Source organism: Trichosurus vulpecula, chromosome 5 (genome assembly GCF_011100635.1).
Source record: "Trichosurus vulpecula isolate mTriVul1 chromosome 5, mTriVul1.pri, whole genome shotgun sequence".
Lineage (NCBI taxonomy): Eukaryota > Metazoa > Chordata > Mammalia > Diprotodontia > Phalangeridae > Trichosurus > Trichosurus vulpecula.
The window spans coordinates 20,912,622-20,931,206 of record NC_050577.1 but is presented as its reverse complement, the minus strand read 5'-3'; the positions used below and the strand labels follow the sequence as shown (position 1 = coordinate 20,931,206).

At 44.3% G+C, this 18,585-nt stretch overlaps 1 protein-coding gene across 2 annotated transcripts in view; it reads left to right on the top strand.

Moving 5' to 3' along the window:
- SCRN1 (secernin 1) overlaps positions 1-16,135 on the top strand; it is a 64,959-nt gene extending 48,824 nt beyond the window's left edge. Inside the window, exons 6-9 of one of the 2 annotated variants that reach the window (XM_036761076.1) lie at positions 893-1,058; positions 11,614-11,794; positions 13,185-13,344; positions 13,821-16,135. In XM_036761076.1, the coding sequence (XP_036616971.1) occupies positions 893-1,058; positions 11,614-11,794; positions 13,185-13,343 (506 nt within the window). In that variant the 3' untranslated portion in view covers position 13,344; positions 13,821-16,135. Of the gene's footprint in view, positions 1-892; positions 1,059-11,613; positions 11,795-13,184 lie in introns of both variants that reach the window. The other variant, XM_036761075.1, reaches the window with a different exon arrangement.
- Positions 16,136-18,585: the final 2,450 nt, after the last annotated feature.

The window sequence follows — 18,585 nt, the reverse complement described above, 5'->3', positions numbered from 1 at the left end:
ACCTAGTTCTAACCTACCTCTTCAGGTTTATTATTTATTACTTTTAATTTATTGTCTATTACTCATTTACCTATTTATTACTGTCCTTCCCACATTCTATGGTCCAGCCAAATATCCTTTTTTTTCCTCACACATGACCCTCCACATCCCATCTCTTTAACTCACTGCCCCCTCAAGCCTGGAATGATTTCCTCCTCACTTTCACCCTTAGTCCCCCCCAATGTTATCTCCTATTTGAGCTCTTTCCTTATTTCTCCCAACTGCTAGCACCAATTCCCTCTGGAAGAAAAACAACTTTACATACCTACACATGCATGTCAGGGTTTCTTAGCCTTTTGTGGTGTCATGGACCCTCCTTTTGGCAATCTGGTGAAGTCTGTGAACCCCTTCTCAGAATCATGTTTTTAGATGTTTAACATTGGGTACAGAGGAGTATAAAGGCAACTAATCATACTGAAATAAGTTCATGTACCCAGGTGATGAGTCCTTAGTATAGCCTGTCCTCATAGAATGTAAACTTGCTGAGGGCAGGGGCTATTTCATTTCTGTTTTAGTATTCCCTGTACCTTAATGTCACTTAATCGGTGCTTGTTGATCATCTGATTAGATGGCAGACAGACAGTATTACTGCCACACAATCTAGGCTCCTGTGTTCATACAGGGCACTTGTCAGATATTGACATTACTGTGTATGTTTTTGTGAGTGTAGTATAGACAAGCAATAGTGTCTTCCTCTGGAGACGTATTTATCTATGTCTTATTCTTCTTCTCTCCTTCTCTTTCCTCCTTCCCTCCCTCCTATATTCCTTCCTTCCTTCCTTCCTTCCTTCCTTCCTTCCTTCCTTCCTTCCTTCCTTCCTTCCTTCCTTCCCTTTCTTTTCTCTCTTGACAGAGAGTATTACTGTGCAAACCATGATGAATATTTTGCGAGATAAAGCCAGTGGAGTCTGCGTCGATTCAGACTCTTTCCTCACTACCGCCAGCATCGTGTCTGTCCTGCCCCAGGGAGGGAATTCACCATGCATCCACTACTTCACTGGGACCCCAGATCCCTCCAGGTGAGCCTGCCAAGGTCCTTGGATAGCCATGAGCCACAGACTGTTGGTTCCTCCTTCAAAGATTTTCTTCTCTTGCTGAAACAACTCAGACTCCTCCGCTGATTAAATACCTGTTGCCTGCAGTCCTCCTGCCTAATCTCCTCATTTCACAGCTGAGGAAAATGAGGTGCAGACAAGTTAGGTGATGTGTCAAGACCACCCAGCTCCTTAATGGGGGTGATGGGGCTAGAAGCCGGATTTCCTGATCTCCCAGTCCAGTGCTCTTTCTGTCTATAGCAGTGTTACACTAGACGGGCCACACCAACCAAGGCAGTGCAGAGTGGTAAACTTGGGCCTTCTCTGGTACTTTATTGACTATTCCTTTTACGATGATAGCTTAACAAAGTACCTTCCTCCTGGAAATGCTATGATGTGATCATAGGATTGTGAATTTTGAGCTGGAGAGAGAAATAATATTATATTCATCTTATAGATGAAAAAACCAAAAGCACAGAAAGGATATACCCAGGGTCACACAGCTAGTGTCAGAGTCAGGAACTGCTCCCAGATTGTGTGACATTGTGCCTTCCATTAGTGCTGCCTGCACCACATCTTACATTTATATAGCCCTGTTAGGTAGGTGCTACTGTTACCCCTACTTTACCAAGGAGGAAACTGAGAGCAGTTAAATGACTTGTCCAGAATAACACAACTAGTAAATGTCTGAGGGAGGATTTGATGACTCCAAATCCACCATGCTGTTCCTCAAAGATCTTGGCACAAAGGCATGAGGTTGGGGGCAGCAGAGTAAGGAAGAGAGAATTGAACTAGGGAGTCAGGAAACCTGGGCTCTAGCCTTGGCTCTACCAGTAGTGAATTCTACCTAAAGCAACAAATCTGAACCCAATCTATGTGGCATGTTATTTTTGGATAAAGCAATGAGACTCAGAGGGTTTAAGTGGCTTAGCCATGATCACACAGCTAGTGATTACTGGAGGCAGGATTTGATCTTCAGGGTCTTCTGGCTCCATCCCCAAGGCTTTTCTATGATAAATCCTGCTTTCAACATAATGTATTTCATGGAATTGACTTCAGAGAATCTTTGGATCAGAAAGGACCCCGGACAGCTCCTTCACCTTATAGGTAAGGTAGCTGTGGCTTAGAGAGGTGCTGTGGTTGCTCCTGTCTGAAGACCCTTCATTCTTGGCTTTCTCTTCTTCCTCTTTATTTTAATCAAGCAAAATCATTCTTTTCAATAGTGTCTCAGTCCTTACTTACAGCACTCATTTTTATTGATGGGTATAGAACACTCCCTTCAATCTAATCCAATTCAATTCAACCATTAAATGTTTACTCCGGGGATACAGGGACAAACTAAACAATAGATCAGACCTCAGCAATTAAGATGATCACTTCACCCAGGGAACCAAATAGCTAACTTCTCAGAGATAGAATGTAAGCTCCCTGAGGGCAGGGATGATTTCATTTTTTGTTTTTGTGTTCCAATGCCTAGTACAGTGCCTGGTATACAGGTGTTGATCAATAAATGCTTGTTGATTGGTTTGTCTACTTCAAGTTGCAGGTCTGACAAGGCCCCTGACTTCTCTTAGTTTTGTTATCATGGGGAATTCCCTTTGAGTACGAGTTGGACTAGATGTCTGTGGAGGCCCCTTCTAACTCTTGAATTCTGTGATTCTATGATTCTGCAATTGATTGAAATTTAATCAAGAACTTGTAGTCTACGAATAGACATGGTACAGTGGGAATGGCATTGGATTGGATTCCAATCCTGGGCCTCAGCTTCCTGTGTACAAAAGGAGATTGTTGGATTGTAGTCTGGGGGAGTGGATTGAATGCCACATATACAGCCTTTAGAGGACCTGGGTTTGAATCCCAGTTCTGGTGTTTATTCTCTGTATTGCCTTGAGCAAATTGCTTTCCAGCCTCATTTTCCCCATCTGTAAAATAGAGAGTTTGGACTAGGTGGCAATTGATATCCTTCTGGCCTTGCATCTGTGATCCTATGACTGGGGAATTGCTAGGATCCCCTCCAGTTTTAAAATCTAAATCAGGATCTGAACCAAGATCCAGCTGACCTCAAATCTGGGGCTCTTTATGGAACATCATACTGCCTCAATCTTTTGCCTCCTTTTTATCCCAGCCAGACACACAGGTACACAAAGTCTTCTTTGAGTGATAAAGGTAAAATGTTTTCAGTAGCCTCCTTTAAAAAAATACAGGAGATCCCCTTGTCTCAAAGTAGACCTAAGTTGGTATGTATTTGAAATCAGGCAGTTGGGGAGAAGCATAATCCATTGGAAAAAGCCTTTGGCTGGGCTAAGAGAAACAATTGTAACTAGGACAGGGCAGCTGGGCCTTTGCCATAGGGTGCTGAATTTCAAGGGCTTTGAAAGCATGTATGGTCCTTCTGAAGGGTAGGAACATCAGAGTTTAATACTTAGTTAGCAAGAAGAATTAGTTAAAATAGGAAGCTGCCTCATGGCCCACTTCCTCTTCCCAACAGTACCTCCTTCTTTCAGGCTTTGAAAGTTTACTTGCGGCTTGCCCTGGGCATGGTTTGTGCTACTCCAGGTACAAATGTTTCTAGTTAGGGTTCTGATCAGACAAATTCTGTGCTCTGTGACCTTGGGAAAGTGACTTCATCTCTCTGGGAGTCAGTTTCCTCATGTGTAAAATGAGAGGGTTGGATTTGACAAACTCTTAGGTTCCTTCCAGTTAAAAAATCTGCAATTCAGTGATAGTAGATGGGTGGAGTAGTTAGATGTAGGCTTCTTCATTTCTTGGCAGCCAAAATAGAAAGGAACCATCTGTCTTGGGAAAAGTGGATGGCATAATAAAATTATAGAAAAGGATTGGAAATACCCTCTTTGTAATTTTTTGAGGTGAAAAGGTGCTTTAGATTTTCAAGTGATTTTAAAATGAGGTTCTATGTATGATTAAGTGACCTGTAAAGACATAGCTGAACATTAGAACTCTGGCTGAAAGATACCCCTTCTTGGTGATAAATGAGCCACATTATCTATAATGACGGGAGAAGGATCACAGATTTGGGGTCCTGTATTTTCTAGTAATTGCATATGTTAACATTTCATATTTTGTCATGGGGAAACCTGAGGCTGCATTGCAGAAATATTGCTTGACTAGGCAGCAAGAGACCTGGATTCTAATTCTGCTTGTTATGAGGTATGTGACCTTGGGCCAGTTGGTGAGTTGGAAGACCTCAGAAGCAGCTGTAAAATGAGGAGCTTGGAAGTCTCTCCCAGTGCTAACATTCTATGACTCTATGATGTGAGGTAGAGTGGTGTAGTGGAAATACCTTCTGGTGTTGGAGTCCCAGCTTGACTTGCTAGTAACTGCGGACAAAACGTTTGACCTTTCTGAGCTTTGGTTCCCTCATCTCTAACCTCACTGGGTTGTTGTGAATAAACTCTTTGGAAACTCTAAAGAGTGTGAATTTACACCGAAGATGTTTGCACATATTATAAACATGAACTTTTTAGTCCAACCTGTGGTTTCATCAGTATGGGGCTCCAGATTCATCAGTTTGCTTTGGTGAAGGTCAGGAAACTTCCTCCATCAGCGAGAGTCAGCACCTTCTCTGGAGGGTCATATGAGCTTCTGAGGGACTTGCCCAGGCTTATGCAGCTACTTCGGGTAAGAGGAGTTCTTGAACCCAAGTGTTCCTGATTCCCAAGGCCAGCCTCTATCACTGTATCATGCCTATCGCTCCATTCTATTTCTACTTCCAATTAAAAAAGGGAAGTTTTCTGGGCATGGTGCCAGACCAACATATTTAGAAAACACATTGGTGAAGAGTGTATTGTCTTAATTAACCCTCCCCAGTTAGATCATGGGACCCCCAAATGACATCATGACATTATTACTCCGTCCTCTCCTGTTCCAGATGACTGGCCTTCTGTGTCTTTTTTGTTTGGTTGGTTGTTTATTCCATTCATTTCTTATAAAAGCTTTTTGTTGAACGTGTTTCCCTCATTTATACATTTAGAGATTTGGGGGAAGTGGGGGAGGGGAACAGGCATAAATGGGGAGAACTATACCATTTAGTCCGTTTGGATGAAAATCTCAGTGGTTGTACTTGCAGCTTGGTAAGCCATCAGATAACTTAAAACACCCACATGGTTGTTGTTTTTGTAACAATAGCAAAAATAATAAAATGATAATGTGGATGATATATTATCACTGTAATTGGCCCAGTATTCTGTCTGAATCCAGAAGGAAGAATTTCCAGTTGGAAACAAGTACGTGGTGGCATCTTTATGAAAGTAAAGAATTAGATTGGAAAAAGTCTGACCCCCTCAGCATTCTGAGCTCCCCACCAAATGGTGAATCCTGTGGACGCTGGAACAGTGAGCATACTGTCCTGATGAGGGGTGGGGTGAGGGGCAGGGAATCATGTGAGTGACTCTGACCTACTTTGCCCCAACGGTAGGCAGCAGTCATGTGCCCATCTCTTCCTTTGTCCTTTGTCCCCTTTCCTTCTCAAAGGACTGAGCTAGAGGGGCTGGACTAGACTGGACCTTGACTAGGTTTCCCCTAACTGGAGATGCTGGGCAGGGCTGAGGTTTGCTGCTTTCCAATCTGGTCCTGAAATCTTAAATAAGGTGTATTCACACTCAACAGGACCCATCTGGCATGGGGGAGCATGGGATTTTAGAACCGGAAGGGACCTTAGAACCTATCCAGTCCAGCCCTCTCATCTGACAGATGAGGAAACTGAGGCTCAGAGAAGTCAGCTGACTTGTCTAAAGTTATACCATGGCAGAGGGAAGAGTTAAACCAAATCTGATTCAAAATCAAATGCTTTCTTTACCACCACACCACATCCAGTCCTTTGAGTCTTTCTTTGAAACGACTCTTGAAACCGCCCCTTCTCCTTCCGCCATCACAGCTCAAGCAGTCATTAATTCCTCCTGGACAATCTGACCTCAGACTGCAGTAAAAGTCATAACCTCCCAAGGAACTAGGGTGGCTCCGACCCTCTGCATCCTGCACTACTCTCACCATGCCTCAAGATTCGTGTTCAGAGCTAGGCACCTCATTTTAAGAAGGACTTTGATAAGCTAAGACGTTGAGGTGTCACTGCAAGGAATGCTAGAATTGGAGTCCAGAAGAACTGAATTTGAATATGATATATATGATGGTGGGGAAATCACTCAACCTACCTCAGGCTCAGTTTTATCATCTATGAAATGGGGATAATACTAATAATTGTTATTGTATTATGCTATATAATATATATGTACACACATATATACCATATATGTGTGTGTGTATGTGTGTGTATATATATATGTGTATATATGTGTGTGTATGTATATATATGTATATATATGTATGTGTATATATATATATATATATATATATATATTGCTATTATTAGTCAGAAACCTTCCAGGGAGGGCAGCCAGACAAGCCTTGATTCACTCTGTATGAGAATCAGTTGAAGGAACTGTATGTGTTTGTGGAGAAGACTTGGGGAGGGGGCCGTGGAAATGCCAGCTATCTTCAGTGATTTGAAGGGCTTTAAAGGAGGGGATAGATTTGTTTTGTTTGCCCCCAGAGGGCAGAGCCAGGAGTAATAGGTGAAGGCAGCAGAAGGTAGATTTAGGACGGATGTAAAGAGAGGCAGTGTAGACAGAACAGGCTTTAAAGCCAGGAAGACTTGGGTTTGAATCCGTCCTTTGACACATCCTAGATGTATGACCCCAGACAAGTTGCTCAACGCCTCAGTGCTCTGGGCAGCTCTTTAAAAATACAGGTTGGAAAGAAGGTGCTGACTTGCATTAGGAGAGGGAGTGCCTTAGACTATTGAAATCACCATCCCCATTGCTGTCCCTTACTAGACCCTGATGGCAGAGGGGAAAGAGCCTTTCAGGAAGCATCCAAAGGCAGGTTCTAGTTCTTGCCATTTATCATATGGTCTTTTCAACATGATAAAGATTAGTGATTAAAAAACAGTTGGTACTTTTACATTAAGTCATAAACTTAGAGCTGGAAGGAGTCACTGAGGTCCTGTGGTCCAACCCCTTCATTTTAGAGGTGAGCAAAGTCAGGCTTACAAGGGTCAGGTCACAAAGGTGGTAGAATTCAAAACAATCAGCCCATTTTCCCCTGCATCCAATGCGGTTCTCAGTGACGTAGTCATTGATAGATCTATCACAAAATTTAGGGTCAGTCTGTAGTGGTCAGTGTGGACTCCTTAGCCTGGCATTCAAGGCCCTATGCTCTTGGATACCTTTGCAGCCTTTCCCCATAGCACTCTTCCAGCCAAACTGGACTGATTCCCTCCTGACCCCAAACTTGTGTTCTTTCTTCTTCTTCATATGCTGATATCAGCATATGAAGGACATTGTAGATTCAGTCAGAACGTATGGAAGAAAATTCTGGCTTTATCTTTTACTAGCTGTGTAACTTTCCCCTCTCTGTGACTCAGTTTCCTTATCTTTAAACTGAGATTTCTCAATGTCCTTTCCACCTTTAAATCTATAAACCTATGCTTGGCCTTAAGCCTGCTTCACTCAGTCTGAGCCTCACCTTCTTAGTGCACAGTGGATGTAACAACACCTGTCCCAAGCATCTCCCACATTTGCTGCACAGACCAGATGTACATATATGCTCTTTGAAGATGTTAAAGTGTGATTGAAACAATCAGGCAGTATTGGTTTTCTGCCCCCTCTTCAATCACCCAAAGGAAATTAATTCTTGGAAAACAAGAGGCTCTTCTCCACTGGTCTCAGGGCTGAGGATGACTGCTCTGTCACAGGGTTCCAAAAGCATCGAATGCCATTTCTTGGAACTGGCTGTGAGGGCGACTGGGAGTTGAAAGAAGTCAGGTCAGGAGCCAGCTCCAGAAACCTCGGAGGTAAAACCAGGCTGGCTGGCGCCATTGTTGCCTGGGTCTTGGGCTGCGGGACCTGGACGTCCTCAAACTTGCTATGAGCCAAGGGTCCCGGGGGCCAGAGTCTCCAGCCAAATGTGGGACTTAATGCCCTCTTTTGTTTTAGTAGTCAGCCATGAAGAGCTCTTTAAAATCACTTGGGATGCTTTCCAGGCGTCATCACTAACCAGCTGAGCACTCCGGTGAGGCAGGCAGCAGCATCTCCCTGTCTCTACCACCCCTAGGATGCCCCTGCTGAGGGCTCGGTCCCACTCAGAGTCTGTCACTTTGTCACTTTACAGACGATGAAACTGAGGCCTGGGGAGATGATCTAAGTCAACTCCCTTGCTTTACAGCCAAGAAAAGATGCTGGGGGTGCCATGGTGCACAGAGTGCTGGGCTGGGAGTTCAAATCCAGCCTCAGACATTTACTGGCTGTGTGACCCTGGGCAAGTCACTTAACCTCTGCCTCAGTTTCCTCAACTGCAAAAAGGGTGCTAGTTGTGGCACCTACCTCTGGATAAAATGAAGTCTCTGTTAAGTGCTTGAGTACAGTGCCTGGCATGGAGCTTCCCTTCCTCCTTCCCCTTTTTTGTTCTGTATGCAGATTGCTCCTCTTGACCAGCTCAGAGGACAGTATGCACAGGCTTCCTGCAGGACAGACTCTGGATGACATGGAGGGGGAGGGCGGAGATCCCTTAATGGACCCTGGAGAGGTGGAGCTTCAGGGCTGCCTGTGCTGGATGAAGCCCACAGCTGTCCAGGCTTTCTGGGACGGCTGTCATGCCCAGTTTATGTTCATTGAAATGACATCTTTATTGATTTGCACTGGCACACCCTCTCTCTCTATGTCTCTCTCTGTGTCTCTGTTTCTTTCTCTGTCTTCTCTGTCTCTTTCCCTGCCCCCCCCTCTGTCTCTGTCTCTCTCTCTCTGTCTCTCTCTGTCTCTCTGTCTCTCTCTCTCTCTCTCTCTCTGTCTCTCTGTCTCTCTCTCTGTCTCTCTCTCTGTCTCTCTCTCTCTGTCTCTCTCTCTGTCTCTCTGTCTCTCTCTCTCTCTCTCTCTCCTCTCTCTCTCTCTCTCTCTCTCTCTCTGTCTCTCTCTCTCTTGCTCTGTCTCTGTCTCTGTCTGGGACAGAGTAAAAGCAGTTCTTGCTGACACTCATCAATTTCCATCCCTATTTGAAGAACCAATTTCTCTATCTTGACATGTGGATTCGCGGGCCTCTTCTCCAATGCAACAGTAGGGACTGTATTATTTGTAGGGTTTGTTTTTAACAGGCGAAGGAACAACCAAAAAAAAATGTTATTCTTATGAGCCTTTGAAGGATGGAAAAGTGCTTTTCCTACCACTGACTGGGGTGACTGGCCTGGCTATTAAGGTCCTATCTGTGATAGGTTGTGGAAAGGGAAGAGGGAGGGGGAAAAGGTGAGTTCCCATCATCTTCTACCCGCCCCCTGCTGTGTACTCTGCAGTCTGGTGACATTGGCTTCCTTGCTGTATCTTGAACACAACATCCCATCTCCTGACTCCAGGCATTCTCCTTGGCTGTCTCCCAAGTTCTCTCTCCTCCTCTCTGCCCCCTGGCTTCATTCAAGCCTCAGCTAAGTCTCCCCCTTCTAAGAAGCCTTTCCCAGTCCTTCTTATTGTTAGTGCCTTCCCTCTAAAATGGATCATTTATTGATTTATTTACGTATTCATCTACCTATCCAGTATATATCTAGTTTGTAAATAGTTGTTTGCATATTATCTCCCCCACCAGGCTGCAAGCTCCTCAAAAGCAGAAATTTACCTTTGACTTTTTTTTTATTCGCAGTACTTAGTACAGTGCCTGGCACATAGTAGGTGCTTCATAAATGTTTGTTGACTTGACTTGAACCATAGGGTCACAGATTTATAGCTGGAAGGGAACTCAGAGGCCATGGAGTCTAATCCCCTCATTTTACAGATGAGAAAGCTGAGGTATAGAGAAGTTAAGTGACTTACCCAGAATCACCCAGTTAGAAAATGTCTCCAGTAGGATTTGAACCCTGGACCTGTCTACTGGGCTGTGCTGCCCCCAAGACTATTAGGGCTTTGCCTTTGGGGTTGTGTTCAGTGGCTACTGTCCAAGTCTTGTCTCCTCAGCTAGACTACGGGTCATAGAGAGCAAGAACCACACGACTTTTACTTCTTTGCATTGTCCACAGCACCCTAGAGCAATGCACTGAACCTTATAATCATTCCAAAAACATTTGCTGAGTGAATGAGTGACTCATGTTAGGGCTGAGAATCCCTATCTCCATAGACAGCCTAAGGGGATTGTCATGAAGCTCTCTGAGAGCAGGAACACCGTCTTGTTATCAGCATAATGAGGCAGTGAATGGTATGAGAGAGAACTCTGGGTTTGCAGCCATAGTGTTACAGTAGAAAGAGGGACAGACTTGGTGTTGGAGGATCTGGATTCAAATTCTGACTTTTCCCTTCTTTCCTGGGTAAGTCAACTGGGCAAGTCATTGAACCTCAATTTTCTTCATAACCGTTGTTGTTGGTCAGCTGTTTCAGTCCTGTCCAACTCTTTCTGCCCACTTCCCACCCCCACCCTTGATAGTGGCCATGTTCACATAAGGCGGGGGTCGGAGTGTGGGCTCTGTCAAGGTTTCTAGCTGGGAAACAAATGTATTGTTGCTACTGGGGCTGATTGCTTGGCAAAGAAACTGGAGTAGTTTGCCATTTTCTTGTCTAGCTCATTTTACATATGAGGAAACTGAGGCAAACAGGGTTAAGTGACTTGCCCAGGGTCACACAGCTAGTGAGTGTCTCAGACCAGATTTGAACTCGGGTCTTCCTGATGCCAGGTCTGGTGTTCTATCCACTACGGCGACACTGAGCTGCCAGTCCCAGTCTTAATAATAGCTAGCATCTATATAGCACCTACTACATACCAGGCACTATGCTAAGTGCTTTACAAATATTATCTCATTTAATCCTCACCTGAGAAGTAGGTGCTGTTATTATCCTGGTTTTACAGATGAGACAACTGAGGCAAATAGAAGTTAAGTGACTTGTCCAAGGTCACATAGCTAGGATGTGTCTGAGGTTGAATTTGAACTGAGGTCTTCCTGAACTCCAGGCCCATAGCTCTGTGCATTATGGTGTTCCCAGCTGTCTTTTCTTGGCTGTAAAGTGAGGGGATAACCTCTCAGATCTTTCTAGTTCTCAATCTGTGTTCTTACCTGTAACCGGGGGTCCTTCTGGCCTCAGTTTCCTCATGTATAAAATGGGGTGGCTGGAGTATACATGGCCAAACTCCATGTATAAAATGGGGTGGCTGGAGTAGATGATTTCTAAACCCTCTCCTAGCTTTAAAGCTCTGTTTTAGGAAAACCAGCTGTTTTTTATTATCTGTGTGACTGGGTACAATGAATAACTTCTCTGGGTCTCAGTTTCTTTAACTGTACAATGGGGGTATTGAACTGAAGTAGATGGCTCTAAGTTCCTTCCACCCCCAAGCCTACTTTTTCTGTGCCTGGCCCAGCTGCTGTTTCACCTCCAACCTTCTACCCAGGGTGCAGCTGCCCTGCAACAATCATCGTTGCCTAACAGCAAGATGTCATTTAAGGAAACCCAGTGCAAATGTTATTTTTGTTTGTTTGAAAAAGACCCTCCTCTCCTTCTAGGTCCATATTCAAGCCTTTCATCTTTGTGGATGATGTAAAGCTCGTCCCTAAAGTCCAGTCTCCCTGCTTTGGGGATGATGACCCTGCCAAGAAGGAGCCCCGTTTTCTGGAGAAGCCTGATCGCCGACATGAGCTCTATAAAGCCCACGAGTGGGCTCGGGCTGTCATTGAAAGTGATGAGGTGAGACACGAGGTGGGAGGGGAGAAGGCGGGAAACAGGGGCCACGTGCCCTTGTCTGGGGGTAGGGTGGGGCCACGTGTGGGAAGATAACCCTGATCTCTGAAGTTTGCTCCCGGTGATCCACATTCCCAGAGGATCTTCCCAGACTTGCCTCTTTCCTTTTCAACAGATCCTTTGTTTCTGTTAAGTTTTCCCATAACATCTTTTGAAACAAACCAAAGCCTCCCAGTAACATGTTGTCCTGAGATTCCATTTAGTTTTGAACATCCTCCTTCCCTTTGCAGTCTGTATTTTGTCAAAAATTGCCTCTTCAGTGAAGATGGAATTCTTTTTAAAAGTCATGTCTCTATCTTTTCACCAGAGACAAGCTATTTATATCCATTAAGATGAAAATACATACTTGCCAGGAACAGTTTAATTATAAGAATTACAATCTTATGCTATTTGAATAAATTAAAATACACACACCTGTTCCCCCCTCCCACTATCTTAGTTCTTCACAGAAAGTTGCAAAGCATCAGTTCAGACTTGAACATTCTCTAGTAAACCTGTCCCCAAAGACCCCCACAGCATGGCTAGCTGTTCCTGCCTGTTGTTAACAACAGTGGTTCACTTGAAAGCTAAGGTCAGAATGGATGGGACTGGAGGCTGGGGGTGGGGGTGCCTTCTTACTCCAAAAATAAGCGACTTGGAGAGAACCTACTTAGTTGTTGTTAATTAGTATCAACAAGGCATGCTATCCAGTTTATGGGACATTATTAAGTTCGCCCATGCCCCATGAGGTTTAGCAAATATGCAATTTATTTTTTTGTTAAGGGCTGAGCAGGTTTTCTATCATAGAGATCTAGCGTAAAAGGGTATGTGTGTGTCCTACCATGGTCGAAAGAGCCTGGGATTTGGAGTCAGAACTCGTGTCTGGGCCCTTCCATGTATGCTGAGTGTGACTTTCAGCAATCCGCTCTTCATCTCAGGAGACCATCTCTGGGCCCTGGCCTCTTCATCTGCAAGAAGAGGTCGGGCTTGGTGACATCCAAGGTCCTTTGGAGCTTTAAGTCCATGAACCTTTCTTTGGTGCATCTGTACTAATAGGAGGGGGAAGAGGATGTGATTATCTCACTTATTTAGTGGCTATGTGACTGTGGACAAGTCACGCAACTTTTCTGGGTCTCCATTTCTTAATCTGTAAAATGAGAGGGTTGGGCTCGATGGCCTCTGAGATCCCTTCCAGCTCTAGATCAAGAATTCTTTGGCTCCATCTCTCTATGATGAGATGATACCTGAGGTCCCTTTCTGTTCTCATTTCATGATCCTACCGTATTCAGAATGGTGAGCTGCACAGAGAGGTTTTCCATGTGGTTGGTTGTAACACAGCCTGTCTCTCTTTCCTCAGGATCAAGGTCACAAACTCATGGAGACCATGTTAGACCTGGAGAAGCAAGGGCTAGAGGCCATGGAAAGCATTCTGAGCAGCACAGACCCCATGGACCCCACTGAAGTGGCCGACCTTTTCTATGACTGTGTTGACACGGAGATTAAGTTCTTTAAGTGAAGTAAGCCACCCTTTCTCTCCTCCCACTCAGAAACTCCCTACTTGGCCAAACTCCAATCAAAACCAACCCCCTCTCCTCTTTGAGTAAAATAGAAGATGGATGTTTCAGCCCCTTTTTCTAAACAACCAGTCTAATTTTAACTCACACTCTGTGCTTTTGGTCCCAGAAAGAAACTCCCTTGGCCCTCCTAAGATTTAGCCAGTTTTAGTTTTTTCATTAGCCTGCTCTCTGGCTTTATATGACTAACTGTGGATTTTAAGCTGCTGTTATCTTATTTCAGTGATGATGGGCACGCTTAGCCTTTTCCCAAGAAGACTAGCGCTTGTCAAGCTTTGAAGGATAGTCCTCCCATCGCCAAATTTTTAGGAAAGCAAAACGAAAGCAAACCATTTAAAGAGTCTTTCTCTCTTCTTAGTAGCTGTTTCGAGTTTAACAAACTGGCTTTTCTTTGCTCGGTCACATGCTGTTTTGTGTAGAGTCCAAGGAGAATGCCAGCAGCGTGGCCACAATTTTCCAGCGGCTGTGTTGGCTGATACCCCATGGAATGCTTTTCTGGGCCACTAGAACAGATGGATGAGAAGAGAACCCCCCGGCCCATGTTCTGATGACTGGAGTCCCAGACTTGTTTTTCTTATAGTCAGTGTGCTTACTGTGTGTCCCCAGGAAGGCTCTTAAGGAGGGAGAGGCACACACACGATTGTCTCAGAGGGAACTGGACGAATTTGAGAGGCGCTGAATCAGTGCACGGATTGGTGCTGAAACAGCCCCCCTCCAGCACGGATCTCGGCAGGCCAGCTGCTTCTCCACCTGGATGGTGTCATGTATATAGATGATTCAGAACCAAGCTGCTGCTGGCTAGCTTGAGGTCACTGTAATTAAATGGCCCCATGGAAGGATTCCAAACATACAGAGGCTGGGAATCCGCCAACATGCAAGGCAGAGGGGGAAAACCAACAGCCAGTGACCATGGAGGCATCAGCTGATGTTCTCACATGCCTAATTTCCCTCCTTTCTCTGGGAAATTCGGAGGAGCTCTCCCAGTGTATGCATTATCTCAGCAGCCACTTAGGGTAATTAAGTTGATTGTTCTGCATGTGTAGAATTAAGTGAAAGAAAGCAATTTGCCAACAGCGCCTAGAAACCAGCTTTAAGAAGACCAGATTGGGTCAGCACTCTGTAGGCAGAGTGCAAGGAGGGCTAGAGAGGTCCAGGATTGCTCTGTGGGCAACTGTTGGACGACGTCTCCCGAACAGCTGACATGTATTTACAAATCACTTTAAGGCTTCCCTGTTACCTGCAGCCTATTGTACTTTTTGCTGCTAGCTGTACAGTGTTGACTTCCCCGTCTGACTCTTCTTCCTCACTGTTTCCCCACTTCTCGGCTGCTGCCTCCCAGAAAAGCTCTTAGACTAGGGTGTTCCCTCCCCCCATCACTGCTTTACTGGGAGGGGGTTGATGCCTCTTTTCTAAAGCCTTCATTTATTATTAAAATGCCCCCCCAAAGTGTCATAGTTTTAGATGGGTGGTGAGATGATCATCAGCTGAAACAGACAAATACAACAATTAGCAAAGGAACAAGGGCAAGTTAGAGCACCTGGTCCATGACCATTGGGATGGGATTACTTTTCACTGTGTTGGCGGGACTCTACAAATGGGACAGCTTTGAAGGTTACCTAACCCTTAACAATCTTGTAGCTCCAGCCTGCTTCCTTCCATAGATATGCTCCTTGCTTTAAACCTCTTAGCCAAAGTCCTGTGGTGGTTGAAAAGCATGGCTATTTTATCAAATTCTGTATCTTATGATGTTAACTCCAAGTGAGCAAATGCCTGAGAACTGTCGAGATGAAAGAAAGCACAGGCTATGGGGTGTGTTTCCTTCAGAGCCAGGGAAGGCAGGGCCACAAAAACACAAAGATAAATCTGCCTCCCTTTTCAGATTGTAGGCTATCAAATGTACAATTTCTGTTTAGTTTCCATGGCCAGAATAGCTTTCTTAGGCTTCCCATAGTCTGGTGGCAGTAGAGGGCAGGAGTGGCAGAGATGGTTTGGTGACATACCACATCTCAGCTAGTCTAGCTGTAGACTATGGCTTCTTAGACCCCATGGACCCCTTTGGCAGTCTGGGGAAGCCTGTGAACCCCTTCATAGAGTCATATTTTAAATGTATAAAATTAAATATATAGAATTTCAAAGGAAGCCAGTTATATTGAAATGCAGTTATAAAAATATATTTTTTAAAAAGTTCATGGAGCCCTTGAGATCTATCCATGGATCCCAAGTTGAGGACCCCTATAAAGGAAGGAGTGATAATGTAATATGTGGTATTTTAAACAAACTAAGAGAACCTAGAAAAAATTCTACAAACTCATGATGGGGACTGCAGTGAGCAGACTTTTAGCTATTGAGAACTCAAGAGATCTACTTCATATCAACCAAGTTGATTCAAATGTTGAGAAAATAAGTTCGGTTCTCCTGATTTCTACTGTGGCTTAAGTCCTTATTGGTATAATTCTGAAGATGAATCTTGTTGCTATTGCTTGGTGCCTGGACCCCACAGACAGGACTGTTGAGACTATCACACAACATTGACCTTGCTTGGGCAGATCAAAAAAATGGTGGAACAGACTCTGGCAGATCATTTGGACCAACCCTACTAGCCCAGCATTACTATGCTGATTCAATAACTCAGAGCAAGTTTTTTTTTTTAATAAGGCTGGCTACAAGGAAATGTGGGCCCATGTTGCATACACCTTGAGGATGGCCCCTGACTAATTTTTGTTCCCCCCAGGGGTGGTGAGAAGGTGGCCACTAAAAAGCAATTATATTTGGGTAGGCTAAGTCATTGATGTTTCTACCACTCCCTCTGAATAATTTTGCACATTTATTATACAATTATACACACTTATATAATTCTATGACTGATCTGATTGGGCCTTTGTCTTCTATGGCTGAATAAACCAAACCAAAACAACTCAACAACTCCACACTAACAGAAACTCAAGGGGGGCTTTGGGTCTCTTGGAAAATGCTTGGGGAGGCTCATAAACTCCACAAGGGTTTGCTTTTCCACTCTGTTCACTGAGAGAAAAGTGATATTGTAGGCACAAAGTTCTAAAAAAATAAAGCCTAAAGCTTGGAATTTTGACAAATTTACCAGAATTATGATGTGGAATCTATCTTTGGATTCAGTAGACATGACCAATATGGATAGAGAGGCTGGCCAGGATCACCAACCTCTCCAATCCAAGACAACATTAATTTGATTGTTGTCTAGTTAAACCTAGCTGGTTACCAGCTACAGATGAGGACAGGACAATTGTTTTAAGAGGGAAGAGCCTGGCTTTTATACAATGATGCTGAAAAGATTTAGAGTGGTAAAGGTTATAATGTGAAATCTACCAATTATTGTAATGATCTATACGAGGTCATCGCCATGAAGAAGCTCTTACATCAGAACATGCAGACATAACTCCACTTAGATCCCAGGAACACAGTTCTTGGCTGTTGAGTGAAGACATGAAATTATCAGAATCTATATATGCCAAGAGAGACATCATGCCTAGTGGGTAGAAAGTCAGCCTTAGGATCAGGAAGACCTGGGCTCAAGTCTTGCCTCTCTGGTACACAGTTGTTACCCAGACCCCCTTCTCCCAGCCATGGAGGCCAGGCAACTTCATTAATTAGATTATTCTCAGCCAATGCTGATCATTTCATACGACTTCTGAGTCCCCATTAACCGTTTCTGATTCTGTGTCAATGTGTGCTTTCTCTGACTGAACCCAAGCACTATGTGAATCTTCATTTGCTAATTTCTTGTGGAAACTCACCTGCACCTGTTCGCAACCATCTTGTGATAAAATGAAGTGTCTTTAATGGAAAAATACTCTCTGTTGAGAACAATAAATGAGAAAATGTTCTTTTTCCTGTTATGGGAGCAGACAACATAGTTATGATGATTATTTTTTTTTAACCAATACCTTTGAACAGGAAGATATTCTCCAGCTCTTCTTTACGACCTAGTCTTTAAATGCATTATGCATAAAATTAAAACTGTACTGAATCACCCCAAACTGTCTCTTTTGTGATGTCTCAGCTGTCCCATAAATCAATGTGGGGAGAGGTTGGAACCACAGAGTTGTTAGAAGAGATGTCTGACCGTCCTGTGATGAGACTATTCTGGAAGCCCTGGTGTGAGGGCACCACTAGCCCTCATGATTGGAATGGGCCCAGCCACTGCCTCCATTATATCCTGCTTTGGAGATGAGCTCACCTAGCCAAGGAGATCCAGAAAAAAAACAAGCTGCCCCTTCCAGCTGAATATAATTATTACCTAAGTAGGTCAGGGTAAGCCATGATTCAGACCTTCCTGTAACAGGATGAGTTTAATGACGTTCTTGCCCATCTCTGTCCCTTGTCCCACAAGCTTCTGCAAGGTCAAACTATAGGTCTGTTATAGGGCACTGCCCTCTGGCCATAAACAGTGGCAAGGAAAGTGTCATTCTTGTATTTCTAGTATTATGATCATTAAACCTATCTCTGTAAGCTGTGGAGGGATCTTGGGATTGTAGACCTAGGGCTGAAAGGGTGGAAGGAAACAAGCATTTATTAAGCACCTACTATACGCCAGGCAATGTATTAAGTGCTTTACAAATATCTCATTTGCTCCAGAGTTCAGAGGTCAGATAGTTCAGGCTCCATGTTCTACAGATGAGGAAACTGAGGCCCAGAGGGGTCTGGGGTCAGCTAGTAAGTAGCTGAACTGGGGTTCAAATCTACGTCCTCGACTCCAAATCGAGAGCTGTTTCCATTGAACCACAGTGATCCAAACCTCTGATTTTAGAAATGTGGTGATGGGAGACAAAGAGAGGAAGACATTGGCCCAGAGACATAGGATTAGGCAGGATTGGGACGTGAGTCCTTGTACTTTGAATTCAGGATTTAGCCATTATACCGCCTCATGGCTCCTTATCCTATCAATGAAGAAAGTGCTCGAGGTCACTCAGGTAGTAAGTGGCACAGCCCAATTTAGACCCCAGGCCTCCCTCCTTCAAATCCAGTGGCCTTTTGGGCTACACACTTTGACATCCTCAAAAATTCCTAGAATGGAAGATCCAAATAAAACATTGGCATAGACTGGGCAGGATTACTCTTGTATCTGAACACATGCTGCCTGAGATGTTATGCCCTATCACATGGGATGGGAGCTAGGGTGAAGTAAGGTGGCTCTGGGTGGGTTCCTTC